The following is an 11,079-nucleotide window of genomic DNA, read 5'->3' as shown; positions in this document are numbered from 1 at the left end:
TAACATCCTGGACACACCATCTCTAATGAGTCCCATGGAAACATCCTGGACACACCATCTCTAATGAGTCCCATGGAAAAGACATGTCCAGGATGTCTGGATAGAGAGACCTTTAAGATGCTTACTGGGACGATAAAACATGGTTTCTTTGTTTTCGATTAAATTATTTTATTTCAGTCACAGCAGTAAAAATCTGCCAATCATACAAATTCAAGTACTAATTTCAAATGATGAGCAACAGTACTGTGACATATTGCATATATGTAGAAGATAATCATTATAGCCATCACAGTTACATGGAAATAATGTAGCAGCTAACAACGATACAGACCCCAAAACTGATATATTTAACCACAATTGACTCACTGTGGTGATGCAATATTAATCATTTATTATGTCTATACAAAATATGGTCTATGATTTAAATTACTAGCATCCTCACATTCTGTATGGTGGTTTTTTATCAGGCATTTTGTTTCCAACTACCTTTGTCACAGTGTTGTACTGTCAAATGGCACCAAAATTAAAACCACAGGCAACCATATTTTCTGCATTCAACATTTATTTATTGTTCATTTCATTGAACATTAAATTGTTGATTTCTTTTCAACACAAAGCTTTGGACCGTCTTCTACTGCTCTGTTCCTTTCTTTACCCTGAAGCATGGAGTGCATAACTCAATGGTCTGAATCTAATCTAAGCACCAGGTGCCAACAACACTTCACAGAGTACACTGTTCTTTTCTTTCCTTGCTCACTGAAAATAACTAATTTGCTGTGCGAGCAGACAGCTAAGTTGACAAAGTCCAGTGCTGTCTAGATCCCAGACCCAGTCTGATCTGGTCCGATTTCGTGGCAGTGTTGTCCTGTCCTGAGGACCAACTACTGTCATTGGTTATTTAAAGAGAGCACATTGTATTCCTGTCACTTCTTAACCTGTGTAAATAAAGCAGGTCAAGATAGACATCTGCCAATGACAACTACCGGTATACTACTTTCATCTCTCATCATCTCACTTCTCAACTTCAACGCATGAAACCATACAGGGAAATTATGCACTCTGATGTAAAGTATCATGTGAAGGCAATTTCAGGGTCGAAGGTGTCTTTAGTGAACCATTTTTACCTTCAAGTTCCCTGATTTTTGCAAATATATATTCTCGCCTCTGTTTCAACACTATCTCTCAAGACAAAGTAGACTCTGTAGTTATGTATACACCTTCTCATGACTTTCCTTCATCACCCTTGGGTCAGCCAGTGAGTCAGTATCACTTGCAAGCATGCTTGTAATGAAACACAGTCTGCATCTCTGAAAACATTCTCATTTGAACAAAAATTAAATAGAAAACAAGAGAAAGGCTATGAATGACCCCATTCCAAACACAGTGTCTTTAACAAGAAGATTAATCACACACTATCATAATCATTGATTGGTCAACATCCCATTCAATAGATCTATACTGCAGTTACATGCAGCCCATGACCATATTTTCTTGGAATATCACGTGTTTGTCAGCGAGCACGGCCCTGACATGCACACTTTTACTGTACAGTGCCATCCAACCAGATTTGCCTCATCGGTTTCCATCAGTTGAGAAATATCACCTCAGTTCTGTCCATCGTGTGTCAATTTATCGTCCTGCTTGTAACACAGGTGTGTTTAAAAAACAGGAGAGAAAAAACTGACACAAAGTCAAGTCTCTGGAGCTCAACACTGCTTTCCTTCTCCATTAAAGGCTTCAAAACAGAGGTTACTTGGGGGCCGGAGAGGGGGGTGCGAGTGTTTCGGTCCAACGAAATTCACCATGGTTTCCCGTGAAGACAATACTCAATCTCAGGCTCCAGGCGTACCGGCCTGCTGGCCCATGAGAGGGTCACCGCCCCCCATTGTGTCCTGGGTAGGGCTCTGCTCATTCTCCGCTGTGATGACTATGGTGTTCTCGTCTATGAGCTCACAGGTGGGGTTGGAGAAGGCAGACAGGGGCAGGGTGATCCTCTGCATCTCCCGCTCATACACATGCTGATCATGATGTTTCTTTATGTCCCGAGCCCTGCAGCAAAAACATAAAACAAACATACACATTATTCATTATTGTAAAACTGGAGGCAGCCCTCATCTAGTAATTCATTTTTGTCAGCCCTCATTTATAAAAGTTTCCATTACCAACGCTCAGTAGGGAAATTGCAGACTAACGCCATCTGCTGGTTGTGTTCAAAGATTTTTGAATCATCATTCGTTTTAAATTAAAAAAAACAGTTAAGCTTGAACTTTCCTGAAACAGCAATTTTGTGATAATTTAAGAAACTAAGCTACGAATAAGATAAAAGCAGAATATTCTGTAGAGCCATGACTAATGCATTGTGGATAATAAAATGTATATATTATATGCACAAATTAACTACAAGGGTACTATTTAATCAAAACACAGTAGATATACAGCCATTGCATAGCATTGGTAGAGAAATGCTATTAAGCCATCAGTAGTCTCGCAAGCCAGACTGTTGTCTCCCACAATTTTCAAATGCTTCTGTCATACAGTCTGGTGCACGGAAGCTCTGAAAATGATCAAGCGATAAAGCGGATGAGACAACGCCTCCCCGCTTCCATTTCATCTTTACAGTCGCGTATATAGCTTGCTGCTTAGCAGAAATGAAAATTATTCTACAATAAAAGGAAAATCTAATATATTTTAGTGAATGGAAATGATGAACAGATGCCAGCTTCCTGTCTCTGCTTTCCGGGAGGTGTAGTTCCAGGCTCTATATAGCATTCAGAGATTGTGGAATAGTTTGTCTGGCTACGCGAGACAACATCAGCCACTCTGAACACCTCCTTACCCTATATTTAAAGGAGCACTTACTTCACCCATTTTCAACCTTATCTTCATATAATTGGTCCTGACTAAAGATCATTATAAGATGGCACAATTTTGTATACTCACTCTGCGTCTCAATGGTGGGCTATGGAAGAGTTCAGAAACCTGCCTAGTGCCTACCAATGACATCATCGATGGGGATTCCAAGCTAAAGCTAAAGCTAAATTCCAAGCTAGAAACGACATCCTTTCTTTTCCTGTAAAGTTAGCATAACTGAAATAGAAGCCATTGTTCTCGCATCAATACTAAGTAAAAAAATATATAATTGAAATTCAGTTTGAAATGACCAAACCGAAGGCGTCTTTGTTCGGCAGGTTTCTAAACTGTTCACAGCCCTCCTCTGAGACACAGACTAGTAGACAGAAATGGTACAATCTTATAATGAGCCTTAGTGAGGACCAATTATATGAAGTTGAAAATGGGTGAACCTCACCAAACCCGTGCCTAAAACATAACCATACTGTAAGTACTGTAGTATGTAAGTTTTAAGTAAGCAAATATGTTATTGTCGTCAGTAGGCAGTATGAGGCCTGCTCTCTGCTGATATACAGGGAACAGACTGAAACTGCTTCTTGCCAGCCTACTTCTAATGTTCCACGGTCCACTACACCTACCTATCCTCACAGATTCTTTGAACTGTGGTCTGGGTCATTTTAGGACTAATTCCCCTCATTCCCTCTAGCATTACAGCAGGCTGCAGCTTTTGCTTATCTTCTTCTCAAAATAGATAACAATGACAAGGGCCCAGCTAATCAGATTGAACAGCCAACCACAGATCTACAAGGGCATGTGGTGCTGCAGTGGATTTACGATACCCCTCCACAGTCGCTTTTCTCCCTGGAATATCACACAAAGATGCTTAAAATAGACACAGGCTGTATGCTTTTCAGAAGCATGTCCCCGCCCATGTTCTGTTGTGGTTGCTGTGACACAGGCATCTGAATGGCCCTCATCACATTAGCGTGCCACAAAAGCAAGCTGACTAGAGAACGGAAATAATAGCAGCTGATGCTCTCCGCTCGACAGATCCGTAACAAGCAGCACTAAAACATGTGCCCTAACAGACAACAGTATGTCTCTTGAGAAGTTTCAAGTGTGTGTCACTGGACACGACAGTTGCCAGTCAATTGTAATATTATCACATAGATAGACTTTCACAGTAGACCATTACAGTATTTAGTTGAGGAGCAGTGCTTTGGATGCTCTAATTGACTATATTCACACAGCAATTAATCTTGGGGGTTTCACCTAAATATAACACAAAAGCAAAATGGCTGCCATGTGAATGTGGTCAATTATTATTATGTGCACAGAAGGAATTACTGTGCAACCAGAAGAGGACGAGGGCCCCAATTCTCAAGATACATTCCACGGGATACTGGTCTATCAATAAAACACAACATTTTGTTGGTGCCTGATGCTGGCAGTTTTTGGTATTCTCATTCATTTCTGTATGTCACTGTTTGTCAGCCATGCATGTATTGCATATTCTCTCACGTAGCCACTAGCCAGACGATCAGAGATATCTGCCTACTGATATGTCTGGTGACATCAAAATCTAAAAAAGCTAAAAAAAATTAACAGACTTTAGGGTGGCCCTTCATATTGGGATGGTATCAGGATTGGTTTTCAAAGCAGTGTGCATAGCTTAAGCTTCCTTACGGCTGGTTTTCTCCGGCGTCCAAGCCCATTCATTGAATTTAGATTTCCAAAGACGTATCAGGAGGCAGAGATCTCTGATCGTCTGGCCAGGAGACTAGTGAAAATGCATTGTTTTCATACTATGCGTCATGTTTTTGCACCGTGGGCAAAACCAATTCCTGTATGTCCTACCTACAAACTGCTCACACCTTGTCTGACCCTTCTCATATTCCTATTTTCTAAAAGTTGTCGCGATCTGCAAGAATTTTGAATGATTCAGACACTGACCTCTTGTAGAAGTAGCCCATAGTGATGCCGACACCCAGGAGGATTATAAGAGTCATCATGAAGATGCCAAGGACATAGCCTGAGACGCAAAGACAGAACACACTTAACAATCCACAATATCAACAAAAGATTAATTTCAAGGTACGTGTGTAGAAGGGAAAGCAGTTACACTTTGCTACTAGAAAGCCACTTCATCTGGAACATACCAATAGCACCCAGGTCTTTTTTCTTTTTTGGTCCTGTGTGTACTCTCTGACTGATGCCCATCACTTCTCCTGAAGCAGGACCTGATTTAGCTGGTTGGAAGATCCGCATCGCAGCTGTAGTGGACGTTGGTTTGAGGGTGCCGGCTGTAGCTGCCACCGTGGAAGCTTGTTCTGAAGACAGAATGAACAAAAAAAAACTCAATATCATAAGTTTCACTTAGGAACATGCTGTGTGTGGTGCTATAATTGAGAAACAAATGGAAAACCCTCCAATTACATTTACACATGAGGCAAAGGCGGTTTTTTTTCCACATGTGCAATTGTAATTATAGTGTTTTTGCACCAAGAGTACCTACTCTGTGGACTATTTGATAATATATGAGATGTCGTCGAATATACAATATAATATCATGGTTTGGTTCTAAGTATGTTGATCTATATTGTTTTATGGATACTTCTGAGACCGTATAATAGACCCAATTCTTGTGTTTGTTAGCAGCAGCCTTTTTTCCCACTGTTAATGGGATTACCATTACTATTACCATGACACAAAGCTATATGACAAGAGAATGGCAAATTCCCTGAGACTGCTCTTCTTTGGTTGTGGGACCATAAATCAAAGTATTACTTTTTTTTGGAGAGGGTTGAACCAACTACTCTCCTCACGTGAGCTCATGGTGAGATCACGTGTCTCAAGAAACATGATGGTGCAGCTGCACACATCAACATCTGCCATTGGGACATGTGAGCCTCACATGTGAGGAGAGTTGGTCCAACCCTCTCCAAAAAAAAGTTGTTGTTTTCCAATTCTGCTGGAGTTAAAGGGCATGAGGTCATAGAGGGTAGCAGCCAATTACGGGCTGTATCTAGGGAAGCATGTTCCTTTCACCCAATGAGTTGAGTTGTTGGGTGTGGCCTATGTCATTCCTGAGGCAACTGAGGCAAGATTTAGGGCTGTTTAAAACTTCAGTCTACAGACAAAGCATTTGTTATTGTATGACTTGGCTTTGCTCTGAGATGGCGGAACAAAGGGCAAGGTGGGTGAATCCTCCTAGTGGCTCAACTCTAGTCAACTGAGCTACAATACTATTAGGTTCTTGACTGGAAAAAAAGACATCTGAAGACAGAATAATGGCCATCAATCGGTAAACTCTTATATACGAGATTTTGATAGGAACCTGACTGTGATTATTTTGGTTGACTAACAGCGCCTCATAGTGAATTCTGATTTGAGAGGTTGCTACTGCTCTGTTGAATAATTGGACCATTTATATAACTGCAACATTGTCCTCCAAACGATTATAATTTGCCTCAAATACCCCAACTGAATTAATGAGAGCTCCTCTCTGGGAGCAAACCTAGCCAGCCAAGGGCCAATAATTATTTAGAAAAATCACCGGAGACAAATAACAATAACAACAACAAAAAAGAGAAGAAAGAAAGAAAACAAGAGGCCGCCATCTCGCATTTTGCTGGCTATATTCTTAATTGGATGTTTATTTGAGGCACAAATGTTTGTGCCTCAAATACAGTTTTTTATGCTTTTGCGCTACCTTTGCATGTGTCGATGGAACAGGATTGTCTTTGGACCTCTCCATCTGGGCCGACAATATAGCACCAAGGCCTCTCGGAAGAGTCTGGATTACGGCAGTAATTGTGGTCCCCGACACCTAGGAAATAAGGCAGAAATATGACATGTGAGACCCATGGAAAAATACTATCCATCTCTCTTGGTGTCTGAGCAAATTCCTTGATTCATCAAACATTAACACATCTTCATCACACTACAATGAACACATCAGCATTATCACAAAGAATAGAATCAGCAACCATTTTTGGATACATCCATATTGTATAGTATATTGTAAAGAAAATCAAATAATTTCTATGTTTAATATCACAACAATCAATGAATGAAATATCAACATTTTAAACATTCAAGCGCTTATAGGGGCCAGCCTGCTGTGCATTGTAAAACTGTGTCACTGTATCATCAAACATTAAAACAAAGATGAAAGAGTCATAGATAGCAGCTAACATGCCTCACTTAACAATGCTGTTGCACATAATAACATCAGTGACATTTCAAACCACCCCTCCCTCCTCTGAGTCAAGTAACCTAACCCTTGGCGATATGTACAGTGTCAGTGTGTCCTGTGTCGTCATGCCATGTGAACTGAATGTACAAGTAGAAGGGAATCACTGTCTCATATTGATTTGGTGGGATGCTCAATTGAGCTCTGCTTTGTCGCAGGCTTTCCACAGAGCAGAAATGATCTCCTTACCTGTCATAGAATCAGTAAGGCTTCTGGCATCATAGTCTCTGGTGGCATTGGTCCAGATAAGACAGGTCAGTCCTGATGAGGAGCTGTGTTGTTCTCCTCTGTAGTCCAATCCATTTGATCTCATACAGTCTGAACAAAATAATTTAGCAAAGCAAGCAAGATAAATAAATGCCTGTTCCACAGTCATGTTTGTGTTTAAAAAAGAAAAGTAGTTGAATGAGCAATCAATAATGTTTAGCATACTGTAGCCAAAAAACATGTTGAAATTGATTAAATACTTAAAATCGTAACATACAATGGAACATACTTTACAACAATAGAAACATTTAATACTCTGGAGTCTGTACAACAATGTGCTGTATCAAATTACCTTCAGCCTTTGATGCACTGCTGTCCACAAAAGCCACACTCAGCAAAACAAAGTGCAAAGAAAAAAACATTTTGCATAAGTGATGTGATGAATACAAAACATGTGCTAACATAATGCACTGTAGTGCTAGTTTAAAAAAAATATAAGAAAATATGGAATGTTTTTAAATGTAAGAAGAGCCTATGCTGAATGGATCAGTCAAACTGCTCCCTTCTCTCGAGTCACAGCCCTTGTTATTGTCGAAGCGACGGTTCTCAGCTTTCTTGGTAAACAACCTCAGAGCCTCTCCTCTCTGGCAGAAGGATCCCCGTTGCAGTGGAAACGTCAAGGTCCTAAAGCCTCACTCGTTTCCTGCGAGCAGTGGTGGAAAAAGTACTTTTTTTTTTTACTTGAGTAAAAGTATCAATGCTGCTGCAATGTAGAAATACTGTTACATACAAGTAAAAGTCCGGAATTCAAAATGTACTTGAATAAAAGTACAAAAGTATTGGTATAAAAATGTACTTAAAGTATTTAGCCTACTCATTATGCAGAATGTCCCATTTCATTAGAATGGAAACCAGACAAATCTGCCATTGCAACAAAAAAAACTTGCCCTCGGCAGATTTGGTCTGGCACCGCTCAGTTGTGATTGGATTTCACTCCCTCCGAAGTAGTGAGGGACCAATCAGAATCAGGGCCCAGTATGCAAATATGGGGCCGGTTTATCACCAGAGGCATTTTTTTAATTCGCCATTTGGAAATGCAGGTTACACAGAGATTCCAGACTAATATCTACGCAATGATATTATTAGTCTGGCCATGCCAGGCTACCAAGTTTTTAAAATGTATGAAAATCCTTTGAAAATAGTAGATCTACAAGCTCACAACACGTTGCGTTGGGAGCTTGTAGATCGGCTATTTTCAAATGTTAATGTATATTTTGTAATAATAATCAAAATCTACAAAGTAACTATAACTAAAGTTTTCAAATAAATGTTTTGGAGTCAAATATTTGGATCTGAGATGTAGTGGAGTAGAAGTAAAAATATTGAAAATTGGAAGTAGGCCTACTCCAGTAAAGTAAAAAATACTTCAAAATTGTTCTTAAATATAGTATGTACTAGTTACTTTACACCACTACTTAGGAGGCACAGGGCCAAATCATCTGACTACAATGCCAGCCAAGGGAGGGAGCTATTTAATGAAGCTGAGCCAACAGTCTGACTGCGGCCCTATAGTAAACAATATGCGGTTGGCAAGCAGCCCCATGACTAGAAACATACCAATGACAACAGGTGATAACACCTGCAGTTTACCAGAACCTTTAATAATAATAATAATAATAATAACCAGCTGTGTAACTGGGATTAATTGGAAACAGTTAAAATTCCTTAATGCCTGAATATATTTTTACCTAAATATCTGTATCTGCATACACATACATCTGTCTGTATCACACAAACACACACACACACACACCCCTGACCTTGGTCATTTACCCCCATGTGAACATCCCTGGCATAACAGGACTTCACACTTCATCACTTCTTATGGAGTATAGAATTGCCTGTAGTGGATGTGGATGCCTGGACCATCCAGTATGCTCAAAGGAAAGAGGCCACCTGTCATTCTGGACTGACCAATAAAAGGAGCAGGCAGTGCCACCAGTAGTGCATGACTCAGTCTGTCAACATTCACTCTCCCTTTTCAAATACATGCCTGCCCTGCTTTCAGGCCATTACCAGAACAAACATGGCCTACAACTCTTGCACTCTCTGTCCCATTCCATAATGGCTTACTTTCTGCCTGAACAAGGCAGAATGAATGAATCCATGCATGAATGGTATTGTTCAATACAAAAGATGGGCAGCTTTGCCACTACCTGCATTTGTAAGTCATCCCTTCTGTGTATTTTGAACATGGCGGGTGTGGGGAAAAAAAGTATATATAATTTGTTACATGATAACTTTCAGGGCAGTATTGTTTGTATTTAAAAAAAACTCTCCCTTAAACAATATGTGGCACGTGATGCAGGGTGCTTCTACCGACGTTGAAGTTAGTATAGGTAGGTAGGTACACAGAGAATTCTGACTGATTGCGTCACAGGCACAGCCTGGTATGGGAACTGTATTGACCTCAAAGGCAAGGCAATGCAAAGTGCCAAGCAGACAGCTGAGCACATCAGTGGATGTGAACTTCCCTCCATCCGAGACATTTACGATGAATGCAGTGTCAGCAAAGCTGGCAGAATCAAAGATCGTAGTTACGCCAACCACAGATTGTTTCAGATGATTCCACATGGAAAATGGCTCCGCAGGCAGTAAATTGTCAAAGAGCTTCTTCTCCAACACAACCAGGCACCTGAATGAGCTGGCCTAAGTGAAGAACAAATATTTTGGGAAATACCCTGGCCCCAACATCCCCCAGCCCCAAAATCAATTTGATGTATTTTCATACATTTGGTGCATTTGATCCCAAAATAAAGCTCTAATGATCTCTCACTGATTTGTTGTGATACATCAGTGGAAAGACACATTCTTTATGCCCCAAATGATGTGTGCACACGCACAAATGCATCTGCACGTCCACCTTATAAAAGCTTGAGGTGACTACTTGGCCTTGGTGCCATGGTTAATTATTTCATTAACCACACACAGGCTTTTTGAAAGAGAGGCTGTAACATTTGAGTCCCAGGATACAGCAGCAAAAGCTTTTACCAGGCCAGATGGTCACTTTTCAGCTTCATACACAGCCTCCTAAACACTCAATTTTTTAAATTCCCTTTGCAGATCTTCCAAAGTAGAATAAAATTGCAATATGGTTTGTAATGAGACTAAAGGAACAAATTGTAGAGTAAAAGCATGCAGTCTGTTCCTTCCACTAAATTAGGACCTTGTAATTTCACAAATTGTCAAGGACACAAGTCACCAAAAAATATCTGCCTGCATCTATAGTTTTCCCTTTTATGTAAATTCAAAGATAAACTTACCCTATGTTGACATGGTTGTTTGAGAAAAATATAAATCAAGTGAACCTGTAATACATGATTTCAAACATTTGCAAATGGCCAATAAAAATCACAGGGCAAGCTAGTATTTTTTTTACATTTCATTGGGATAAAAAAATTCAATGAATTAGTGTGATAAACTTTCTGTTCCCTCATATCAAAGGTTTGCCTGATGCTAATGTGTGCACTTCTCTAACAAAATGACTGGGACATTATGATGATGTAAGCCTGCTGTAGTGGGTGGTCTGTTGCAGAGCAACCACCAGCTTGCTATCATGGCCAGTCAATCATCTTCAGCCTTTTATGCAGTTGGAAAATGGACACTTATCCAAGCAGAATACCTCTAATGGATCATTACAGTAAACCTTACATTCCCTAGTGGGCACCAAGCCGCTCATCTCTCCAGCGGCTGCTGCATTGCATCAT

The 11,079-nt window shown here is 40.2% G+C and overlaps 1 protein-coding gene across 1 annotated transcript; it reads right to left on the bottom strand.

The window, feature by feature from the left end:
• Window positions 1-181: 181 nt before the first annotated feature.
• Window positions 182-7,928, bottom strand: pik3ip1 (phosphoinositide-3-kinase interacting protein 1). Its single transcript, XM_080433754.1, has 6 exons — window positions 7,665-7,928; window positions 7,295-7,423; window positions 6,563-6,679; window positions 5,010-5,180; window positions 4,804-4,882; window positions 182-2,049 (listed from the first exon to the last, which is right to left on the bottom strand). Exons 1-6 carry the CDS (start codon window positions 7,774-7,776, stop codon window positions 1,833-1,835), a joined length of 825 nt encoding a protein of 274 aa, XP_080289880.1. The 5' UTR covers window positions 7,777-7,928; the 3' UTR covers window positions 182-1,832.
• Between the last annotated feature and the right edge of the window lie 3,151 nt (window positions 7,929-11,079).

Source organism: Gymnoscopelus braueri, assembly GCF_963280865.1.
Source record: "Gymnoscopelus braueri genome assembly, chromosome: 7".
NCBI classification, from domain to species: domain Eukaryota; kingdom Metazoa; phylum Chordata; class Actinopteri; order Myctophiformes; family Myctophidae; genus Gymnoscopelus; species Gymnoscopelus braueri.
The sequence above is the reverse complement of the archived record's forward strand: the minus strand, read 5'-3'. Positions and strand labels throughout refer to the sequence as shown.

What these genes read in the sequence shown, in the direction of transcription:
- pik3ip1 (XM_080433754.1), bottom strand. Translation starts at nt 7,776, where the DNA reads ATGTTAGCACATGTTTTGTATTCATCACATCACTTATGCAAAATGTTT. An exon ending in CCTTACTGATTCTATGACAG is followed by an intron (nt 6,680 to 7,294) that starts GTAAGGAGATCA and finishes CTTATTTCCTAG; the next exon opens with GTGTCGGGGACCACAATTAC. An exon ending in AAAAGACCTGGGTGCTATTG is followed by an intron (nt 4,883 to 5,009) that starts GTATGTTCCAGA and finishes TTTGCGTCTCAG; the next exon opens with GCTATGTCCTTGGCATCTTC.